This window comes from Hesperophylax consimilis, chromosome 22 (assembly GCF_061612785.1).
Source record: "Hesperophylax consimilis isolate HC1 chromosome 22, BYU_Hcon_1.0, whole genome shotgun sequence".
Classification (NCBI taxonomy): domain Eukaryota; kingdom Metazoa; phylum Arthropoda; class Insecta; order Trichoptera; family Limnephilidae; genus Hesperophylax; species Hesperophylax consimilis.
This window is the reverse complement of record NC_142857.1, coordinates 11,394,720-11,420,445: the sequence shown is the minus strand read 5'-3', so window position 1 is coordinate 11,420,445 and position 25,726 is coordinate 11,394,720. Positions and strand designations below refer to the sequence as shown.

General features: G+C 34.0%; 1 protein-coding gene across 5 annotated transcripts in view; it reads left to right on the top strand.

The window, feature by feature from the left end:
• The window catches only part of LOC149412846 (calcium/calmodulin-dependent protein kinase kinase 1), a 561,749-nt gene extending 536,196 nt beyond the window's left edge, over nt 1–25,553 (top strand). For all 5 annotated transcript variants that reach the window (XM_089645632.1, XM_089645633.1, XM_089645631.1 and 2 more), the window contains 4 exons: nt 7,833–8,048; nt 22,777–22,944; nt 23,538–23,620; nt 24,695–25,553. In XM_089645632.1, coding sequence (XP_089501758.1) covers nt 7,833–8,048; nt 22,777–22,944; nt 23,538–23,620; nt 24,695–25,028 — 801 coding nt within the window. In that variant the 3' untranslated portion in view covers nt 25,029–25,553. The remainder of the gene's footprint in view (nt 1–7,832; nt 8,049–22,776; nt 22,945–23,537; nt 23,621–24,694) is intronic.
• The last annotated feature ends 173 nt before the right edge of the window (nt 25,554–25,726 follow it).

Here is a 25,726-nt window from a genome sequence, read left to right as displayed (position 1 = left end):
CGAGAGTATTTCCTCCTGGGGTAAAAATAATCTCGTCGAATTTAATGTTTCAAAGACCCAATCCTGTCTGATTACGTCTAAAAGGGATCTAAATGATAATCTAGTCTCCTTCAACGGAAGCAATCTTCCGAACAGGCCTTCCATTGATATGCTTGGTGTGACTATAAGTGACCAGCTCAGGTATGGGGGCTCCATCGAAGTCAGAGTAAAGCTGGCCTCTCAGAAGCTGGGCGTACTGTACAGGGCCCGCAGATACTTTAATAGTACACAACTGCTGACCCTGTACAAATCGCAAGTGCGCCCTACTGTCGAATTTGGCAGCCATCTCTGGTCCGGAGCCCCTAAATACCTGAAAAAACCCCTTGACTCTGTGCAGAAACGGGCGGACCGTTTGATAGATTCCCCAATCTTAACAAACGGACTGCAATCTTTAGAGCACAGGCGTCAGGTAGACATGGGACTCTTCAAGACCCATGTTCACTCCTTCCTCTCCACAAAAGACCCTCCACACAGCATCTCCAAAGATGACATAGGCCCTGAGGGAAATTATTTTCTTCAGGGCCTCCTGTGTGGAGTTAATATAAAAAAAATTTAAAAAAAGATAAACGGATTCTGCTTCGCTGTTTTTCGTACAGCCTATCCTTGTGCGGTATTACTATAAAAAAAAAAAATAAAAAAAAAAAAAAAAAAAAAAAAAAAAAAAAAAAAAAAAAAAAAAAAAAAAAAAAAAAAAAAAAAAAAAAATCCTTATTTTTTTTTAAACTCTGTGTCCTTAGATGTAAATAGTTCAGTGATCGAGTAATTCTTCTATAAGATAAGGATAAGTTTTTATTTAAAGTCATAGTAGGAAAGGACCTTTAAATTTTGTTTAATTGTTTAAAATAGTTCAGTCATCGAGTGATTCAGTGATTCTAATAAGTTTTTTTTTCAAATTCGTTGTATAGTTAGGGACCTTTAAAGTATGCTATGTTTAAAATAGTTCAGTGATCGAGTGATTTAGTGATACTAGGATAAGTTTTTATTTAAACTCGTTGTAGGTAGGGACCTTTAAAGTTTAAATGTTTAAAATTCCATTCAGCATAAAATGCAACTAAAACTTTCACGTTCAGGAGCGGAGAGCATTTTGCAGTATTATTTTCACCGCTTGTTTTGGAAACTGAAACTTTACAAACACAATTTCGCGACATCATCTTTTATACCGAAACTGTATTTTGACGTGACCGGTTTCATCCTGATACTGTCATCTATAATCAAGTAAACATAAAACTCAACCAATGATTCCCTCTTATTAATTTCTTGAAACCATCGATGTTACGCAATGATTTTGAGTATGCCCAGGATTTTTTTACATTTTCCTTTAGGGCTTGTTCAACTTTTAATGTAGGATGAATAGTATCATATCATGTATTGGGCTAGCAGTTTCTTAAATAGTAACCAGCTACTCACCCTATTCTAATCTCACATACGCTCAACATTTGAATTTGGGAGCCACCTCTTGTCTGGAGCCCCACAATATCTACTTGATAAACCTACTTGATTCTGTGCAAAGGAAGGCGGTCCGTCTGATTGACAATCCATTGTTATTGGACCGATTTCCATCTCCAAGTCACAGACGCAATCTGTTCTACGGGTATTTTAATGGAGCCTGATCTAAGTAGCTAGAAGCATTGATCCCCGGTGCACCGATGCACGTACGTGAATTTCGATTTGCACGAGGGGAACACGCGTGCACAGTTGATGAGAACGGGCTGCTTCTTCGACTGTTTTTGTCTAAAACGGCTTATATGTGGAACGAGTTACCGGCATCTGCTTTCCCTCCATCATATAATCCAGACATTTTCAAGACACGCATTAATAAATCCCTTCCTACAGCCCCTACCTTAACCCACCTCTCAATGCCTCCCTTCCGGGTGGCGACATAGCTCCTCTGTTTTTACACTGTACAGACAGGGGCGCTCTTGTGAGTTGTTAGATATAAAATTAAATCTTCTTTGCCTTTTTTTATCTTTTTCTTAGAACAGCAATCTCAGTATGGTCTAGTGGGGTTTTTTTGAAATACTAGCTGTCTCGTGCATTTCCTGATCCCTACATAAAGTTTTTTGAAATCAGATATAGACAGCTACCATCCTTTTGCTTTGAAGGTCAAGTGTGCAAAATTTCATTAATCTTTGAATAAAACTGTAGATTTTATATAAAAATCAAATCAACGCCACCTATACGCTTTTTTGCTCTTTGACAGATCTAATTGTTAATTTTTTGTCAAAATATGCGTTCCTATCCTTTTCTGTGAGTAAACCGCTTTTTTTAAGCACTTGAAAAAAAAATATTTTGTCTTTTGGAGGTAGTGAAATGAATAGTATGAGCAGCACATTTAATGGGACATGTTATATTTAATGACGAGTAAAGAGTACATCATTATTTTAACTAGCTTTAGCCCAACACAACTAACTTTTCCCACTTGTTTTGAAATAACAATTATTTCGGTAAACGCTTTATTAGGTACCCACGGAATTTATTATCTCTTGTACGAATATGTACAGAAGTTTACCAATTAAAATAGTTTATCAGAACCTATAAATACTACCCGTGGGATTGTTATTGTTACTATTGTGTATTTTTAAATATAATGGGTATGAGCGCCATCCATCTTAAAGAGAAAAAGAAACTAATAAATCTTTGAACAATCTTACCTCAGGTACCTGTGAGTATTTTTTTATTGTTATAGAGACTATTTGACCATTGTACATATAAAATATGATATTATATAAATATATAGTAAATTGTATTTCTTAGTCCTCCTCACTAGGGTGACCTGTGGTGAAGCAAAATAAAGTTATTCATTTCTGTTTTATTAGTTTTTTTTCATTAATCTCTTTCAGCCAGATTTTTATTCTTGATTTTTAATTATGCAAATTTTCTATTCGTTTTATATGAGGCGGAAGGATGTTGTGTAGTTTCGTCGCAAAATAAATATAATTTCTTTGACCGAATGTGGTTTTATGACATGGAATATTTTTTATGTCATTGTGATTTGACCTTGTGTGATGAATACGCGGTATTGTAGAGGATTCAGTGTTTTTGAATAGTATATTTTAAGCATATATTTGTTGTACATTTGGTACATCAAAAATATTGAAAATTTCAATCGAAGGCATTCTTATTGGTACTTTCAGTATGGTCTATGATTCCTTTTTGAATTGTGTTCAGGTTATGTATATACTTAGATACAGCATATTCTCTCCTATAATTCCATATTAAAACGAGAATGACATAAAGCGTAATAGATTTTTTTCTTGTCCTTTTTATTTACCATATTTCTTAGATTTTTAAAGTTTAAGGTGATGTGAAGTCACGAAAAGTGACGAAAAACCTGATTTAGGATATTGTAAATTTTGGTTTCCTTTCAAAAAATGGTTCCATGACAACTTAGGACAATGGCAATTCAACAGACTTTTGTAAAGTGATATATATATAGTAGTGATGAAAAAAACCACCTTTAAACCAAATATATTTTTTTCATCTTGCATTGCCACTATCCTGTGTTGCCCGATTGGCTCACTAACTTCAAGTGCTCCGGGTGCACACGCACAGTAAAGTTTTAATATCAAAAGAACCAATTCACACGAATATTGACTATAGTAACTCTATTTATCGATAAAAGATTACTCCATAATTTATTTTGTCTTATCCAGAACGACTTTTCTTGACTATCTTAGCGCACATGTCAACGTTTTGCAGTTATCGCTGGAGACCCGTTTCTGGCGAACGCTCGAAACCGACCGAAGCCCGTCATATCTCAAATATCCCCAAGTTGTTTATTCATGGATATCCATGCAATGAGTATTTTAGGGGGTGGTTTGAACGGTAGAAAAAATCGGGGACACCTGAGAAAGATACACCTGATATACGGAATCGAATGAAAGTCGATATAATGTAGTATTTCAATATTAACAATCTGGGACGCTCGAGAAAGACAAGGCACGATCAAATTAATCAATTACTTATGTGTGTTAACATGTGGCGTATGTGATGAACGAAGAAATGCGTGTAAGGATAATTTATGAAGTGGAAGTAAATGGCAGAAGTAGTCGAGGACGCCCGAGGCAGAAATGGCAAGTTCGAGTGAAAAAAATACTAAAATAAATTTCCACATTAAAAAAAAATACACCCAGTTTTAAGGTACTCTAATTCACAACCACAAAACTTTACCCCAAGTTAGTATTATATAAATTATATATCCCAATGGCTTAGTTTAGTTCAAGGCATTTTCATTACTTTGACTATATAAGATTTTTGAAATGAAATTCTGATTTTTCGTGGTACCGTATTTTTATTGGGTAGATTTCAACATCCTTCCCACCCCATTCACATCGAAATCCGAAGAATGAAAACTTTGCTTAATTCAAAGATAAAGAAAAGAATATAAGATTTACTTGGTTTCGTGTTTTAAGACCGTTCTGTTTGTTCTTCTTATAATAACATTCTTTCTTGATCTTCGAGATAAACTTTTCAAATCTCCGGAATCCACAAACTTTTGTAAAACTGAAAATTTCAGCGATAATTTTACCAATTAATTTTATTGTAGTCTAGAGTTTAGTTTAGGTGATTATATAATATTTTTATTTAACGTTTTTTTTGTGTTTTAAAATAAATGCGTAAATTAAAAAGAGATCCAACAGTTACAATGTTACAATTTGTAAGCTTTGATTTTAGTAGATACCTAATTTAAACATTTAATGGCTGTTAGTTCTCTACAAAGCGCGAAATTCACACAGAAATTTTCGCGGTCATCCTAACATTCGGGCGTCGAGCATCTCATACTGTGAGGGAAATTCCCCTAGATATAGGGAAAAAAACTTTTTTAGGTAAAATGGATAAACACAAAATAGAGGAAAATTTTCAAATTTTGATAATCATTCAAAATTCACTAGCCGACCTGGGAAAATGTTGAAATATTCTAGAGAAATCTGTGTAATTCTCTAGAACCTAAGACTAAACTCTGAACGTAGAAAAAATTAACAGTAAAAAAAAGATCATCGAATACTGGAACTGTTAGAGAGGCATGTTTATATCATTTTGATAATTTATTAATCGTGGTTTAAAGTTATCGAAAAGCATTTCTAAAACTCGGAACAGATTTCTCCTGTTTATTTTACACCGGGGTTTTTTCACTTCTTCGTCCAGTCCAGATCTCATCACAATTTCTTCCTGGCAATCAAAAATCTTCTTTTTTTACGGCGTCATTGTGCAAACAAGTTTTCTGTTTGCAGATGAAGCATTTTAATCGGGTTTTCGGATAAGCCGTGTTCAAACACTTTTTGAGATTTTTTATACTCTCTCTTGTTCTGGCGTCGTATAATTAATGTCCACACTGGAAAAACGGCTCAAAAACGAATACAGATGAATGTAGTTCACAAGGTATTGATACTCTCAGTATCATTATGAAAAATCGTATTATATTTATAATATCAATGTTGCTAGATTAAATTTATTATGATGGATATGAGATTTTTTTTCTTTTTATTTAGGAAGCAAACAGTCGTACAGTAAAATATTATAACAATAAACATTAATATGTTCTAGACCAATTAATTTCCATTGAGTTAAATGTTGATTTAGTATTTTTTTACTTAGAGGAGTATGAGGAATATTGAAGCAAACGCAGAAATCTAAATAAATAAAAAAATTAAATGTTCTCTTATTAAAAATCTTAAATTTACGAAATTTCTTTGAAATTTTGACTGAACGTTACATTCGTTACAAAGTTATATTACATAGATGTCACCTGTGACAGGTAAAAACGTGCTTTTTTAAAAAACAGCGCCATCTGTTGTACGTCAAAGCAACACGCGCTATTATTTCTCTATCTGCACAGACCGTCTAATCCATAGCAAAGTGTGGCGTGGTCCAGCTAGTCAATGATATGTTTCTTGAAAACTCAATCATTATTGTGAACCTAAAAAAACGGAAAAGATATTTTTAATCCTATCCCATTTACAACTCTTACAAGAAGTGTCAGTGATGTGCACTCTTAAAAGCTGAAAAACGGTGCATTCCCTAATAAAAACATATTGATTTTTCATGAAAAATGATTTTTTCTGTAAAGTTGGTAAGTTTATTTATTCAGTTGGTAGTAAAAATCAGCGAAAGATGATAACAAATGGCTATTTTAAAATATTCATTGCATAATAATCTATACCAGAACTTTAAAAAATTACAAACAGCCTACGTTTGGTCATAGAATAATGCTCGCCACCGCGTACAACAGACAGATGATATCTGCAACGTTTCGTGAGATTATCCTACAGAAATAAATTCAATCTAACGAAGCAATCAAATAAAACGAATTAAGCAAAAATGCTGATTTCAAATTGCATTAGGATGCACAGCGAGAAGAAATAATGGTACGGTAAAATGGAAGCAAAGTTTGGAAAGTAAATGGATAAGTAGTTGCCATAGAATTAGAACATACTCCTCTAGTGTTGTGTCTAAGGTAGTATTTCTAAGGGCGCTCGAATATCAAAGAGCAGGTTTTTCAAAGGTACGTGTTGCTTGCATTCTGAATGAAAGTATGAATATTATAAAGTGTTGGAAACTCTAGAGTGGGAATTCCAATGGTTCTCTCTTCACCTTGGTCATAGTGAAAATTTGCCTTGACATGCAGGTGAGTACACAATTGATAGTATTAAAAGCACGTCCATAATAGAGGCAGGAAAGCGTTTGTATTTTGCATCATGTTACAGATTGATTGAATGACTTTTATAATCATCAGTTGTATTTGGAAATGAAGATTAATTTTCAAAAACATAAATATCGACGGTACTCACGTTTGTTTGCTCAGAAAGTCACAGATTACGAAATATCTAACAACACACGTCAATATTTCTAATAATGGAATTTTCGTTTTTTCTAACCATTCATTCAAGTCTCACGAATTAGAAAAGTCACTAGTTGAAGCACACGATACGTATGTCCACTTATCAAAGAGGATATCAAATGGCGATGTCAGAGTCGTAGCGATTTATTATTATAAAAGCATAATTTATGAGCGACTGTTAAGGAGTTCATTATTACATCAATATATTTGGAAGCATTGTTCTATACCTATGATAAACTGAAATATTCATTTTCATGTGGTCCTTAATGTAATCCCTGTGGAATTTTTGAATTCACCTAAAATGTTGTTTTCTCTTCGGACTTCTCATCACTTTGAGCGCCCGAAGACGAGAGTTGCGTTTCAACAGTAGCGGTTACAAAAATCCATTACGATACATGGAGGTGTGCGACGCGACGCGACACTAGGGAGACTTGTTTTGAATTTAAGGATCTAGTAATGAGACAATGCGCTGATGTGATCCCGAGGAGTCCATGATAATTCGTAGTCCGTGCAGAGCCGGGCGTAGGTAAGTAGTAAGCTATCGCAGGGCTCGCAGGTTGGTCACTCGAAAAATACTAATTTATGACTGACTGAGTACATCACAATGCGCCTCATTTTATAGCCGCCCGGTGCATCGAGAATATTCAGACTTATAGGTAGGAGCGCCGAATGCTAGCATTGTATCTAGAAAGTTGCAGCACGATGCGTTTTGCATTGGCTATAATTCAATATTCTAGTAGCATCGCTACAAATTTGTATGAATTTTTAAATAGTTTCCAACTATCACCGCTACCAAAGTCTTTCGTCTGCGGGTGCCCTTTACGTAACAATACTATTCTATCCTTATCTTCGGTTTGTTGACATCCTTAGATTGTGTAAAAACAATTTCTAATGTGGACTTAAATGTCATCTCTGTGGCAATCCTGACTCAACTAAATTTTATTATTATTTCCAGGCCTCTGACATTTGGTCCATGGGTGTAACCCTCTACGCCCTGGTGACGGGGGTGCTCCCCTGGCGGGCCGAGGGCGCCGCGGGGCTGTACTCGCTGATCAAAAGACAGCCCCTGGCCTTCCCATCTGATGTAACCCCACCGCCGGCGCTCCGTCACCTCATCTCAAAGATGCTGGATAAGGACCCACCTACAAGGATCACGCTGCCTGAGATTAAGGTAATAATTTTTAACTTCATTCCTTCGATACTTTGTTCTGTTACGTTAGGTTAGGTTAATATAATTTATCAAACATTCTACTTTGGTAATGTCAATTTAAAAATTTGACTCTTCCATTCTTAAATATATTGAAACCTATGTTTGGAAAACCTCTGATGACTCCGAAATGTTCACGAAAATATTTCTGTACTTAGAAGAAGTTAAAAACGCTTTTCTTTAATTAATTGTTACCCGTGTTTTAGCCGAGTGCAATTATTATAGAAATAAAAATTGGTTATTTATAACAATAACAATGCATGCAAAAGAAATCGAGTTATAAAAAATGGTTCATTTTGGAACACCCTATTTTAACGACCTGTAGTCAGATTTAAACAATACAGTAAATGGGGAATGTTTAAGGGGTGATTAATAATTTAATTTAATATTTCATTTAATTTTGACCATTAATAATTTCCGACAGTATTAAGAATACTTATAATTCATTATGAGTACCTATTATGAAATAATATAAATATTTCGTCAATAAGTAACTTCACTACAGTTTGGTAATGCCTTCAGAACAATAGTTATACAGCAGAACTATATACAGTTTAAAATAAACTAATAATTGAATACACAAAAAAACTCAATGGTTGTTTAGCAGTTGTGTAAATTTTAAAACGCATTTATTAGTATGACCAATAACATTCAATATATGAAGGACCTTAACTTTTTCATGGACGATAAAAAAATGGAATCTCATAATTTGCACCACAGTGCAAAAATAAAATGACATGTTTTAGAATGTACGTGGTTACCGCGGGGTGCTCTGAAATAAGGGTAGGTAGCTTATTATTTATTCATATGTATGAAATTCCAAGGAGATGAGTTTAAATTTTTCCTTCGAATTCTCCAGCGTTTTTTTTGTTCTTTTGGAAATTTATTGCATGCTTTGGGACCTAATACACATAAAGCGTGACTTTTGAACTTTGCATGTATATATTTTAAAGTTGTTGTTAAAATATTATATTCAAAACTTTAGGGCTTGATACTCCGAAAATTCCATCCACAATCCAAGAATCTAGCATGTCTATAAGATAGAGTTTTTTCCCTCACTTTTCCTATAGCTTTATCAACAATGCATTCCGAATTTCTACCGACATATAACAATCTTCTTTTGAATTTATTAAGTTCTTAAAAGAATAAATGTTATTATAATCTCTATTCAGATGCCGTGTTGAAAAAGTAAGTATATACTCGTATTATTATCCAGATGATTACCCCGCAATCAGAATTTCTAACGACTTATAACAAACTTATTTTGAACCCTAAGTTATTACACAAGAGTGTAATAAAGATAAAAGAATATATCTTTTTATAATCTCTATTCAGATTCCGAGTTGAAAAAGTAAGTATATACAGGGTTTTCCAATAAGAGATGTTATTTTGAATAGCCCGCTATTTTGGTAGATGTTACTTTTGAAGCTGTCATTTTTTGACATTTGACAAGTAGAAACTACGTCATTTATAAAAATGGAACGATACACGCTTCAACAACGCATTGAAATTATTAAAATTCACTTGAGTGAATCAAATGCAAATTATCTTGAGTGATGAGGCTCATTTCCACCTCGGTGGCTTCGTCAACAAGCAAAATTTCCGCATCTGGGGCTCGGAAAACCCAAGTATTATTGTTGAAAAGCCTCTCTATTCTCAACGTGGGACTGTTTGGTGCAGTTTACGGTCCGGCGGAGTCATTGGACCTTACTTTTTCGAAAATGAGGCTGGAGCAACAGTTACGGTGAATGGATTGCGCTATCGATAGATGATTAATGATTTTTTAGGCCGGAATTGGATGGTATTGGTCTAGACAACGTTTACTTTCAACAAAACGGCGCTACGTGCTACACAAGCAACGAAACCATTGATCTTTTACGATTGAATATCAAAATAACACCTCTTATTGGAAAACCCATTATGTAGAATTCTCTAGATGATTAGATACCCCGCAATCTGAATTCAACTCCTTTTGTCTTGTCAATACTGACATGCAATTATTTACATGATATATGTTTTCTACTAAAGTATTCACCAAATTACAACAATGTCTTTAATGTGACGTTGAGAGCGGTTATGTCTCTAAATCATCTCGTCGAAGTTAGGCTTAATAATTACCTCTCAGGAAATTCGAGGGATTAGGGAAAATTTAAGATTTAAGGCCACGCATGAATATTCAAAGGTAACTCGTAATGCGTGGAACAATGATTGGTTTGATGTCTTAAGATTCCTGGGGAACTGAGCTATATCGAGTTTTGGTTAAGAGTATCTAACAGGAAAAGGTTAAACATTATAATTACAAATGTCTAAATAAGCTTGAGGTGGAACAGTTGCGCGGCCTTTTTCATACGAAACTTGAATTTAGATTTGAGGCCAAATGTTTTAAATTTTCTTTATTCAGTCTTCTTCTTCTTCTTCGTATGGTGGGGGGTTCAGAGGGGGATATATAGGTCTGAGAGCAAGTCTAGGGCCTCAGGCGTCGCCATGTGGACCTCATCAATCCCGCCGGGGAATGAATGGAGCTGGCATTCGTTGACCACATGTTCGGTGGTCTGCACCACACCACATTCACACATCGCCGACTCTTTAAGGCCCCATCTGTGCATCATGTGGGCACAGCGGCTATGGGAGCACCTTAACCTATTGATGGTGGACCAGGTTTTGCGAGGCAATGAGAACCCAGGCTGTCTCTCGGTGGGGTCCTGTATGAGATGGGCATTTCCCACGTTGGCCGTTTGCCACTCAAGTTTCCACCTATCTTCTGGGGTGAGAGGTAATCAGAGGAGCCTCTCTCCTTCCGCCCAGAAGGGCTTTCGGGACTTTCGGGAGCGGCATGCCGGGTGGAAGAGGACATCTTCGTGCAAAGTCTTATTCAGTGACAAAGTATTTACAATTATAATGCATGTTTAGACCACCAAGCTAGGCACATGCCCTCGGTGTGGTGGTTGAATTAATATTTTTTTTATTTACTCAAAAGGTATGACAAACATTTGGTACAAATATGTGCAATTTTACTTATTTGGGTTATGAATTATGAAATGTTAGAATATAAAGAAAAATTAAATAAAAAATACATATTTTAAAATTTTAAAGAAATTTAGAAATTTTAAAATTTTATGCGCCAAATTTGTGTTCCAAAATAAATCGGTCAATTTTTTTATTTTATTTTTGTGTCTGATACTGTTTATGTTAATTTAGATCTTTGAAAGATTCCGAATAGAAACGTGGCTTGAAATGGCTTTATCCATGTTTGGTAACCAGATCTCAATGGCCAGGTTCTTCCCAACCTTCCTCTTTCCCATGTTATTCCTCTTTTCACAAATTGGTAAGCTATATTCTCATTGGCTCCGAGCAGTTATAAAACAGAGTAATATAAATTATTAAATTAAAAACGCTTAATTGAAGTATGACTGTATTATAAAATCCGGGCTTTATAATACTGTAATAAAAAAATAAAATGAAATCCTCATTTACTACGCGGACGCATGGAACTTATCCGAGGTTCATGCATCATATTAACTTACCTGAGGCAACGAATAGATTTAGTCTAGAAACTAACAGCAAATCTTGTAATACTTAATTTTAATTTAAATCATAACTCTATTTATAGCCCATTCCTCTTGGAATCAATGATATGTGTAGATTAGACACGAAGCGAAAAACTTGGTTCCAATTTTTAACCAGAACATTTTTTAACGAATCCGATCCACGCGCACCCTTATCGCGTTCTAAGTTCTATAAGTGGAACCCGTTTGGACAAGATATTATTACGCAATTGCGTCTCTAATTGTAAAGCTCTATGTTTGAAATATAAATTAACCACATGTGTTCGTGAATTATGTAGTTATAAAATTGATATATATTTTCTAGTTGTATTTCCTCTTGTAATTTTCCAAAAATCTTCATTGTTCCGTACATCAAAACCGCTATATCTTAAAAATGCCTGAAAACTTCAGCATCGCCACGACTTGTTCAAGATACCACACGGCAGAACAGATGTTCTAGCACAGCATAGCGTGGCAAAAATAATGGTGCTATTGAATGCAATTTCTAAAAGAGTGGATATATTTAATAACTTTTTAAATAAAATAAAATATTTTTGTATAACTTTCTTCATAAATGTCCGTGTCATAAAACGAAATCTTGTACGGGACGAAATATAAAATAAAAAAAATAATTATGATTATTGTTTTCCAGTGCCATCATAATATCCAAAATCGTTAAATTAAGCTTACCCAAACTTATTTCATTGTTAATCCAATTAAAAATATATTAAAATTTAAAAGAAATAACCTTTTTCGGCTCTCCTGTAAAATTATCCTAATTGACGTGTGTCCTATGCCTTCCAGATACAGAAATAATATTATTAACAAGCTTAAACGATGCTTTACAAAATAAACGAATGATTGTATTAAAAAATTACGGCTGTCGCGGGCTGCTAAATGATTTAGATTTTTTCGGAAAAATTTCAATGTTTAAATAAATTATCGCAAAATTAGGTTTCATTAAAAAAAGTCTCTATGTTTAAGGCTCCGTAGCAAGCGTTTAAAAAGAAGAAGAAGATGGTTTGAAAAGGAGATGCGTAAATTCGAATGTTAGAGGGTGCATGCAATTAGGCGAAAATTGTAAAAACATTCAATAAAACACGGCTCGTTTAAAATATAGCAAAAATATCTCGACAAATGCCTTAAGTCTATTTAAGGCGAAGCTTAATGCCAAATCACTATTTTGATTAATCTTTACAACGAATTGGTGTACATTATAAATACCAAAAAATATGCTTTAGATAAATTGAAGGTTTTCCTATCGTTTTGCTTGAGTAGAATATAAATAAAAAAATAAATTTCTCAATAAAAAATATAAATGCAAACTATAATATATAACTATAATAAAAAAAATATTTTCAATAGAATTGTGTGAACGCAAAAAGGAAACAACTTTTAAAAAATACAATATTATGGCTAAGATTATCTGTGACAGTTTCACTTGCTTAACTTTTTTGCTTTGTTATAAAATTATTTACAATATAAATAAAAACCAGTTTTTTGCTTGAAATCGAACGTTTCTAGACTCCGTTTGTCAAGCGATTTTAATGCCTATTACCTGCGATATAAGTTATACCAATAATAAACACATTTTTAGCTTGTAGCTTCCTCTTAAGCAAAACCTCCTAGATCGCTTTAGGCCCCGTCGTATGCGTTCAAAGATGGTTTGAAAGGGACATATGTAAATACGAATTTTAGAGGGAGTGCACTAATATTAAGAAAAAAAACGATAATAATTAAGCGAAAATTGTGGAAATATTTAATAAAACACGATTCGTTTGAAATAGAGAAAAATTCTCTCAAGAAATGCTTTAGTTGATTTAAAGATACATTCTGAATTTTTTCATACCTATAACATATTAAATAACAGAACAGAAGATAATTCTTAATACTTTTTGGTGCTTAACTTAAAAATATTAAAAGAAACTTCTTATAAATTGATAGAAATTGGGTATGCCGGAGAAAAATGCTCAGCTAACAGGTACCGCAATCGGAGTTCATGTTGTATTACACGTATCAAGAAAGGAACCCACTGTTAAACTTTTTTTCTTTTCTAGAGTCGAATAACAGTATAAACATGCAAAAAATGCATCTGCATGATTACTGTGTTTGACCCAACATTCGTAACGACTAGTATCAACAATAAACAGTATAAACGTATATCATTAAAAATAATCGGAAAGATTATTTGACTTGGTTTTATATTCAAAACTTTACATAAACTTATTTTTGTTCTAAACTGAAATTAATAAACAGAACAAGAAACAGAAAAACAAATAAACACATTTAATTAAAACAGCAAAGGCTTCTTCTGTAGCGCTCGTGTAATTGCTTTTCATGAAAAAATCCTTCGTTTCTTGTTATTCAATGTTTCTCGTAGTTTAATTTCTTTGCAAGTTGGATATCTGTTAGCTATATACAGTTATACACCCCGTGATAAAATATTCACCGGATGCCGGGGATTTCCCGTAAAGAAATGCCCCGTGGACGTGGCCAACGGACGTGCCCGTTGGACGTGTCCGGTGAGCGTGCCCTGTGGTGCGCACGTGCAACTTGGTTGTGAACTGTGCTTACGGAAATCATGGTGTCACGTTTTGTCCCTGGGAATTTTCACAATTTAAGCTGATTTTTGATCTACTCGAGCAAGGTAAAATGACAAAAGAGCTGTAGAGAAAATAATTACAATTTTTTTATTTAAATTACCTACCAATATACATTTAAAAAAGTTAATTTTATCATACAATTAAATATGGTATGGTGACCGGATAAATCATCAAAATGATAATTCATCACATCTTTAAAAAGTTATATAAAGTCATGGTAAGTGATGAAACAAAAACTTTATTAACTGGGTTAAGTAGGTTAGGTTAGGTTTTTTTTTTTCATCGTTTCTAATGACTTTATATCACTTTTTAAAGGTGTGTTGAATTGTCACTGTGTTGAGTTATCATGGAACCTATAGGTATATATCTAGAGACTAAGACTAGAGATAGAACTCAGATTTTTTTAAATAGCGACCTACAGCTGAGACTTATCTTTAGTTAAGAAATCAAAAACAAAATTTCCTCTGAAATCAAGATTTCTAAGTAGGTACTATAAATAGGTAACATATGTTATTTTTTTATTTCAAAAAAGGAATTATTCAATTTTTTCATAGAAATGTCTCAATGACAATTCAAACTTTTTTCAGGCAGGTGGGTACCATAATTTTTGGCTTCATTAGACAAATTTATCGGCAACACAAAACAATATTTTTATTATAAACATTTTGATATATTTAACTCCCCGGTGAAGCTAAAAGTCTTGCAGCTTTTTGCGCGTAATGTCTCAATGTTATGAAGTCCAAATATTAGTACGTGGGTAATGGAATATTATTGTAGCAGTTTTAGAATAGGTAATATATACTGTAAAAAAATATTGAAAAAATGGTAGTAAGATAGTCAAAATAAACGGTCGCCATCTTGAACCCTAAACGGAACTTATAAACAAATTTTTAAACCGGAGTTAAAACAGGACTTCGCTACTTTCAAAAACTATTGATCTGCAATTAAGACTTGTAATTATTAGTACCATTCAACTAAGACTTTGGCTGTTTTTCTTTCTCGCATAAGAAGCTTCTACGCAAAAAATGGTCTGCAATTCTTAATCAGTGAGTATCTGGAAATAAAATTATAAAGTGACATAATTAAAATAATACCTTTCAATTAAATTAACGGCTGCATCCTTTACTGTTATTTAATTTAAGAATATAAAACGAGTAAAGAATGGAGAACCTAAACTAAGAATACTTAATCTCTAATTTTGGAGATTGGTTTGGGTACCGCCGACCCGGTAACCATTTATTTGATAACCAACCCCCTTGCCATAGGTCACCCCAAGTGGTCCGCTACATTTGGTGACTAAGCAGGGGTGCCTGGGTTCATGGGTTGAGGTTTGTCAAGGTCTTGGCGGAGGATGCGTTTGCCCACTTACTGTCTGATCGAGAGAGACTGGTTGAGGGGGACATTTTGACCTTTCCAGCCGGACTCTCTCTTGACCTATAGTCTTGCACCGCACTGACCACCTGGACACATTGAAACCCATATTCCTACCCACCCCTCAGACCTTTTTCATTCCCAGATCTTCCTCTCCTTCCTTTCATTAAAAAAACCCTCCACACAGAATTCCCAAAGATGACATTAGCCCTGAGGGAAATTATTTTCCTCAGGGCCTCCTGTGTGGATCTAATGTAAAAAAAATCTTGTAATAAAATCGTGGAAAAGGTTGCTTACGCGTGAAAATGAATATTCATTCTATGTAAATTATCTCATGTTTAATTGGATTTCTTTGATTAAGATGTAAAAAATTCAAATGGAACGTTGAACGTTACGCCACGCAATTGAATAATTTGTGTTAATTGAACATTCGACTTAAACTTTTAATTAATTCAATCATGTTTGTGCTGAAGTGTGTAGGTAATTTTTTAATGTCAAATTACTTACAGTTGACGTTTTATTATTTTTTTATATGGAGCAAAGTAATTATTTTATTACAATAAATATATACAAATAACGTGAAAAAAAGTTATGACTCAAAGTTTCTGGGAAAAAGAAACAGGGTGTTTTATCTTACTATCCAATTGGGAATTGGCTTAGGTGTTGATAGTACGTTGTTGACTCCATTCTCTGACGAGGAAGGTTCAATCGTCAGTCAAACCAAAAAAATAAAAATAGATAATAAAAATACTACCATAATACGGACATGTGTCTAGTGTGGTAGTCGAAAAGCATGTAAAAAACTGTATAAAAATATATTTTACGAATAAAGGAAAGAAAAAAACACTTAAAAAAAACATTTAAAAGGAGATATTATATATATTTTTTAAAGTTGACAGCAGTTAAGAGGCAGTCCCTGGGGAGGTAGTTTCAATCATCAGTCAAACCAAAAAAATATGTATATTTTTAAATGCATCCATTATTAAAAATAGACGTATTATGGACAAAAAAACTTTGTTTTATACGGTTCGATTTTTTTTAAACTCCCATTGAATTATTCAACTTCAATTAAGGACGGGTTGTTACGGAGAATTTGAACAATTCATCAAATTTCAACGTTAATTTGCGAGTTCTGTGAAAGATATTTTCTAGTTCTGTTATTATTTCAGTTCTGTTAAGCAACTAGCCTGTAATGATATAATATCAGAACTGGAATAGGACTTTCACAGAACTCGCAAATTAACGTTGAAATTTGATGAATTGTTCAAATTCTCCGAAACAACCGGTCCTAAGTTTGTTCCCGCTGCCTTAATCTTGTGAAATTAACAGAGTTTTAAAATAATAATACTGTTTTGATCCTCTTTAAAAATTTTCTTCCGGAGATCCGCTAAGTTCCGGCTTCCGCGCTCCCACTTCCGGTCGGTGCGCCATCTTGTGGAATTGATGACCGCCGCAGTGGAACTAGCTTCCTGTTGAATTATTTATTCACACTTCTTCCTGCCAGGGGAGACCGGAGGGGTAGGGGCACCTGCTCCCGAAATCTCTACATTTTTATTATTAAAGTAGCTTTGACTCTCCACTCTCTCCAGCCTTATCCGTAATTTGGGTTCCTTCATTCCATGCATTCGTTTCATATTTTCTTTTTACTCGTACTATAATAAAAGCTGAAAATTATTGATACTTATTAAGGCGAAGGTTAATGCTAAATCACTATTTTGATTAATCTTTATAACGAATTGGTGTACATTATGAATACCAAAAATATGTTTTAGAAAAATTTAATGTTTTCCTATCGTTTCGCTTGAGTAAAATACAAATAAAAAAATAAATTACTCAATAAAAAATATAAATGTGAAATACTAAAAAAAACATTTTTTCGATGGAAATGCATGAACGCGTAAAGGAAACAACTTTTAAGAAATACAGTGTTATAGCTTAAATTATCTGTGACTTTGAGTTTCACTTGATTAACTTTTTTGCGTTCTTATAAAATTATTTACAAAATAAATAAAAACCAGTTTAGTGCTTGTAATCGAACGTTTTTAGACTCCGTTTTAGCCAAATTATTTGATAAAACTCATCTCTTTTTCGAAAAAGCAAAAAAATTATATATTGGATTGAATCATCGGATAATTTGTTAATACGATGATAAGGCATACAAATTCAATAATCGGAAAATTATTGAATTTGTATGCCTTTATCATCGGACAATATTGAATTTGTATGAATTGATTTTTAAAACGAACACATCAATTTATTCATATTCATATTGCGTATGTTCGAAAGCAAACAAATAATTTGTCATAATATTGTAAAAAAGCGTATTTTAATTAAATAAATTAACTTACGCCATCTATGAACACTTAGATTATAACGAGCGTCGCTTTTCACCAACTATTCTCTATGATGTCACAATAAGTATACCCCGTGCAACCCTGGTTTTGTATTTTGAAGGTTATGTTATTATATTGCCAGCGAAACCTATTTCAGCATATGCTGAAATAGGCCAAGTCTCGAGATTATAGAGTTGTCTGTCACGGGATTAAAGCGTGCGCCTACTTTAACGTTTAGCACGACTTTGAAAACAAACAAAAACAGTGTGTTGAAATTTTTGCTGTCAATAATAAATTATTAAACAAATAAACTGAAATATTACAAATTTCTATTGAGCATAAAGTTTATCTGCTTTAAGATTCAGTTCAATGAGAAGTTTAGTTTGAAAGCACTCTAATTTGAATACAGAACAATTTAAACTTTGAGTGCAAAGAGCTGAGCAAATCAGCGTTAAGCAACAAGCGGCCCGCGAGCCCATTCAGTACTCTTGGCTGAATAAAATATCAAAACAGCTGTTCTGTTCTGTTCTGTAAAAGGTTTAAGCGGAAAACTGTTATACAATCTTAATATTGCGTGGGTTCCGTTTTACAGGAGTTGAAACATTTCCAAATTATGTTTCTAAATATATAAATAACGAAAGATAGTTTTGATATTTCTCATTTTAAGTAGAAAGCGTAGTAAGCTTGAAAAAGAAAAATAAGAAGGTTTGAAAGAGAGATATGGAAATAAGAATGTTAGAGGAAGCGCGCTAATATTTAAAATAGAGCAAAATCTGCCATAAATCTGATGTATGCCTAAGTTGCATTTAATGATACACTGTTATTTTTTCACACTTAAAACATGTAAAATAAATTAACAATATGTGTTTTAATAATTATCGGATCATGCTTTGCGATTTTTTTCTTTCGCGCGAATTTTATACATGAAATATATATTTTTTAATGTAATTATATATTACATAATTACCATTTTGGCTCTATGAATTTATAGATATTATCTACAAAAACAACACACATTTTTTTTTACTTAAAAATTTTCAAGAGTTGTTACCTAGCTGTAACCATGTTATTAAACATTAGAAATGCGGGGATTTCGGGTGCTATGATCAAATACGTATCGTTTTCAAAATCGGTATTACAAAACACGAAAGGGTTACTCAACAAACTTTAATCTGTCTTTTTCGAATCAACCACCCAAAATTTCAATTATTTTTTTATTATATGTATTGCGTTTTTTTATATTAAAGAATGATAGTCTCGACAGAATTTATTGGTTTAGCCTGTGAAACAAAAATAATTCGCCTGCGGTGCTTTGTTTTTGGTTATATCAATATTTTATTTAAAAATTACAGCTTTAGAAAACATGAAAGGTTTGCGACCCCACCGATTGCAAAATTATCCACTTCAAGCTATATGTACCTACACGGAGAAAAATGAAGATACTTTTAAAAAATTAATATAATGGACGAGATGCGACAGTATATTTTTTTATTTTTAAGAACACGTGTTCCGACTTCCTCATAAAATATTCGTGATTTACTGATATTTTGTTATGAAATTTGTCAAATCATTCGTTATAGGCTTTCAGTCCCGTTTTTAACAGGAAAACGAATAATTTGACCAGATTTTTAATGAACTTAATTATATTTCATATAATTTTCATTTTCTCCGTGTACTCTGCACCCCGAGATTAAATTATCCCTCCTGTATAAAAGCTTGCTCATCTCTGCTTTAGATCGACAAAAACACTTTTGATAATACATTATTATCGTATTCTATGAAAAGCACTTTATTTTAATATTAAATGCACAGTTAGGTGTCTAAAGCAGCAATTTTGTATTAATTATTCATCAATAATTTGCTCCTCTCTGTGTAAGAAGTTATTGCAATGATGTCATATTTACAAAGAAATGTTTTGCATCGCTGCACCTAGCACAGGAAACACCTAGTGTAATTTATACATAGACAATACAATACATCAATGAATCTATACCGATATGAAAGAAAACTGACTCCAGGTCAAACTAGGGCCCAGACAGGCCATTGAAACGGATCATCTGTTCAAGCAAGAAATTCTAAATTTGAAAATTTGGTATTAATCTTGTAAATGTAGGTATACCAAATCGCCGCTCTTTTAATAGGCACAGATGATGAAAATTGCCTTTAGTTTCAACTTAATTACTACAAGAAACAACTATTTTCGTTGGAAGAGATGGTAAAAGATGCATTAAAATTAAATTTTTATTCAATCAAAGCTCAAAATTTCCCTTTTAAAACAAACCCTTTGCCGCCATTTTTTACTCTTTTTGTATGAATTGACGTTTGCAAAAGATTCGTTTCCATATAACTTAATTAACCCACCCGAAGAATATTTATTTAACCTAATTTGTGCATGTAAATAATTATTTCTTGTAGAAATTGTTGAAATAAAGTGTAATTTCTATAACCTGTGCCCAAAAGTGCGGCGGTTAGGTAAATAACTACCATAATTTTCAATCTTTAAGTGAATTTTCAAATTCTGTAAAAGTCCTATTCATGTTCTGTTATTATTCGAGTATTTTGGTTACGAAAATATTGGCTGTCGACGGATATATCTTAATAATAAGTTGCCTTAAAGGATGTTTTGAGGAAGCACCTACATGTGTACATTTGCAACTACCTTTAAGCTTAATAATTAAGGAAACATCAAAGTCAGATATTTCGCTTGATTTAATCAAAAATATCAAAGTGACTGACCCGACAATTAGGGAGAGGGGGAGCGGGAGGCAGCGTGACCCTCTTCCTTTCTGTGATTTGTCAATAAGTGAATCTGACAATATACAGGCAACTCGCATTGTAATACCACTATTCAGTCCTCGAAAATAAAATCTGCTTACGAATTACTAGTCATTTTTACAACCAAGAGGTTCGTTTAAAAACTAACATTCAGATCCTGCGTAAAAAAGTGCGACAATTTACTGTGCTGCATACTTCTGCCTTACTTAACAATGGAACATTGCTTTTCTGCGCAGAATTTGGTTACTTCAATTTGCACTCTTGTCGGAGTTTATTGGTGCCAAAAATGTGGTCACGTGGTTTGCCTTCAGCTCGTCGAAATGATACCCAGATTTCAAGTCAATCAATTTGGACGTCTATCCAATTTGTTTACTTATTGGCAGTGACATTTCTTTCAACCAAAGATATTAGAAGAACGAGATGTGCTATAAGCAGTTCATACTGTGTGGAATTGTTTTACCCAGTGTCGCCGGTTTTGTTCACCAATACTACTGCACACCTTCGCTTACGGCTTACGCTAAGGTATCCGCACTAATACATAGAACAGATTTCTGTGCGTACACGTCCCGATAGTATTAAAGGTACCCTAATTAGGCAGTACTCCGCCTACGGTCCGGCGGCCAACATAGCATATCTCGTTCTTCTAATATCTTTGCTTTCAACCCTTCAAGTGCAAAACAAATACTTTCTTTGACGCTACAAGGTAATTACAATCTCTAGTTTGTATCACAAAGTAAAAAAAAAACTGTAACCATCTGCACTTTTGCAATGCGGCTCGTCTTTCCAATCCTTTCCTACCGGAATTGATGCAGGTCGAGAAAAACGCAAACATAATTTAATAAAAATAAATAACACGCTTATTTTGTGTAAAACCACGAGTTTTTAATTAATTTATTTACCAACCGGTTTCGCTTTGCTCAAGCATTATCAGGGTACAAATTAATACTAAACAAGAAATACATAGTGTGTGCTTGTATTTTTTTTTCAGCTAATTTTCAGCCAGCAACAAAACAACAAACAAAGTCCAAGACAAGACGCCATGTTTTTTGTTAATCTTTTTAGGGTAATTAATTTATTATCATTACGGACAAAGGAAAATAATCCACGGAATCAATTTTTTAAATTATTTTTTATACCTATTACTATTTTACTAACGGATGTTTAGTTTTTCAAGCGATCACACGAACCCCGGTGCCATATTGCAATGCAAATATTCCCGATTCAAATTATTAAAACCGTGAAGCGGGGTCTCCTGCGACCGTTTCCACAAGCAATACCTCAAACATTACCGCAAACATTTTTGTTTTCGTCCACATTCCGTCTCCTCCCTTTGTTGAAACATTGGGGAGCGGTGGGCGTGGCCATAGACATTTTTTTTCATTTTTTTTTAGACGCCTGATGAGAAAGACGTGTGTTCTATCATTTTAGCTGTCAACTGTCAAGATGAGTTTTGACGAGGAAGACGTTCCTGCACTTTTAGCCATCGCAGAAATTATTGCATCAGCAAGATCAAAATTTCGACCTCGAAATTTTAATTTATAACGAGAGTTGAAAATGTAAGACAGATTTGGCTTAGGTATCTGTGTTTCGGCAGCTGATTTTCGAAGAATTAGTTTTATTTATTCGACCAGATATTCAAACAAAAAACGTGGCGAAGTGACGTAATTTCACCAGAAATGTTTTTTTTTTATGTAAATACCGCACAAGAGTACCAACTGTATGGATCCAGTGAGACTATGGCATCCCTTATTTGGATATGTTGTGAGGCTGAAGGTAGGGGGGACGGGAAAGAGATGAGGAAGAGGAAGGTGGGTAAATACCTGGCTACACGATACTGAGAGTACCTTCCGTGCCACAAATATACTATAAATTATTTTTAATTAATAAATTGTGAAACAACACAAATTAATCAAATAAAATTTACTTGCGCACGCCGGGATTTAAACCCGCTACTTCCGGCTTGCTAGTCGAGAGTCTTACTCCTCGAACACGGGGTCTCTTTTCGAAATCCATCAAAAAAATTAAATCTGTCAATCTGTAACCAGAATCTGATGTTTTATTGCAGGTACACCCATGGGTGACCGTGGACGGTCGCTGGCCTCTCCCCTCGGAGGAAGAGAACTGTCAGCTGGTGGAGGTAACGGAGGAAGATGTGGCCAGGGTGGTCACCAGTATCCCCAAGGTGTCAACTCTCATCCTCATCAAGACCATGCTCAAGAAACACAGCTTCCAGGTTAGTCTAGTCCTAGAATTTATTCACTAAATTAACCTTTTAGAATTATTATTTAAACGAATAAGTTGTCAACGGATAATATGCATTTTCGTATTTGGATAAATTTAAAATTAGTTGACGCTAATTTAATATTTTTTTTTTTAAATAATTTTTTTTAAAGAAAGACAAACATTCCCTGGTTACGAAAAACCTGACAATATTTGAAAATCTCCTACTGCCACCACAGAAAGCGGAAAATGTTGCTTGTGTTGTGATGGAGGACTTAGCCAGCCGAGGAATTGAACACGCTACGCTTGGGTGGGACCCAAGCGCGATGTCAACTCGGCCACCGACCGGTCAATATATCTTTGGATAAAACTCTTTCCGTATTGTGTGTATTGAATTTTTCAATATTATGGTACCTACCTGCTTAAAGAAAGTTTGAAAAAAGAATTGTCATTTAGAAAATATTTACGTTTCTTTGGGCAAATTGTATAATTCCTTATTTGAAATTTTAAGTAAATGTTACATGAAAATTCCGTCTAAAACTTGGCATTTTATACAATTATGATATATCGGACTAATGCATATTTTTTTAATTATTTTTTTTTCAGAATCCTTTCTTACGACCAGGGAAGCTTTCACGTGGAGCACGATCTGCATCAGCACCGGGAGCATATCTTGGTCTTCCAGAAAGGTAAATTGGTTCAATGATAGTACCCGGCGTTGCACTTTCATAATGCAAAGTTTTTCGAAATATATTTTTCCCCTAGTAAATTTCCCCTAGAGACCGATTTTTTTTTCAATTATGACCAAAAAAATTTCAAATTCGGACTCAATTTACTTGAAAACGAAAGCTCAAATCAAAACAAGTTATACATACCACAAAATCGATTCCAAATGTGATGTAGATTCACCAGTTTCCTGCTTATAATACGAGTTTCTAGACACATTGTATGGTTTATTTAGTTATTTAACTGTTTCTTATCGTTATCTACAGGGTTTTCCAATAAGAGGTGTTATTTCGATATTCAATCGTAAAAGATCAATGGTTTCGTTGCTTGTGTAGCACGTAGCGCCGTCTTGTTGAAAGTAAACGTTGTCCAGATCAATACCATCCAATTCAGGCCATAAAAAATCATTAATCATCTCTCGATAGCGATATTTTCACCGTAACTGTTGCTCCAGCCTCATTTTCGAAAAAGTAAGGTCCAATGACTTCTCCGGACCATAAACCGCACCAAACAGTCACACGTTGAGGATAGAGAGGCTTTTCAACAATAACTTTTGGGTTTTCCGAGCCCCAGATGCGACAATTTCGCTTGTTGACGAAGCCACCGAGGTGGAAATGGGCCTCATCACTCAAGATGATTTGCATTTGATTCACTCAAGTGAATTTTAATAATTTCAATGCATTGTTGAAGCATGTATTGTTCCATTTTTATTAATGACGTAGTTTTTACTTGTCAAATGTCAAAAAATGACAGCTTCAAAAGTAACATCTACCGAAATAGCGGGCTATTCAAAATAACACCTCTTATTGGAAAACCCTGTACATGGCTTTAACGCATGTGATCCATGAAGTTGCACTAAAACACATACTTGGTTCACAAAATGATGGGTTAGATTGCTTTTAAAAGACCTGCACTGTAATTAGTCTACATCTGTCAACGCAAAGAATACATCTTTCCCTCATTTAACGTTTTGCATACATAATTTGTAATCCTAAAACTAAACTTTTCATTACAATTTTTGATCATATCTCTTACAGACAAGGATCTTTCGACAGTTATCTGCCATCTTTGACCGAGTCAGTCACCCAAGGATTCGCCAAACCCAAGGCGAACAATCATCAGATCCTGATGAATGCGAAAACAATGGTCAACGTAGCCGAAGAAGTTTTGGACAAAGAATCTAACGATCCTGAACTTGAGGAATATGAAGGAGGCGACACGGGAGATATCAAAGAATCTCTTCTCGTTCAAAATGCTTCGAAAAGCATTGATTTTGAACTCAGTAAGGTCGGGTTCAAAATAGGTGGGGTTCTGAGCGATGTTGCCAGAAGTCAGGAAGGCAACGGTATTCAAGACAGGGAAGCGAGGTGATGCAACGAATTTTCAGAATATAATCATTATTACTCAGCCTGGCGATATTTCAAGCACCTATTTTAATAATTTTTCAGCTTCTTTTGTATTTGCAAAACATTTTTTATAGTGGTAACACCTTATTCTTCTGTCAGTAGTAATAATAATAATCTTGTGCATAATATGAGTGTCTTTACATTGTATAAAGACAAGTCATGTTAGTTCATTGAGCATCAACTATTACTTAACCTAATCTTTATAATACATTAGTATAATATATTATAATGTAAACCATTAGTCTATGTATGGTTTAAAATATTATTTGTTTCCATAATCAGTTGGTAAATTTAGTAATCTGAACAACATACCCTCAATTTATCAATGCATCTTCTGAATATTCGTGAACTTAAAAAGCCCTGGACATAGCATTTGCGCGATTTTGTATGAACGGCATTGAAGCCAAATCTGAAGTGTGGAAAATTGCCTGGCACCCATCTTGTATGACGATCTTTTGAAATGTGCGAAGTTGTTTATTGAACTATTATAATTTTCGGTAAATTTTGGATAGGGCCTGACACGCTTATTACGAATAATTTTTAGAAAAAAACTTTATATTCGCCTTAATTACTATAAAAGAAAACTTTTTGCATTTCGGGCGGTGGAAAATATGCATTTTGATTTTCAATTGCATAAAACCAAAATTCACTTCGCGAATCGAT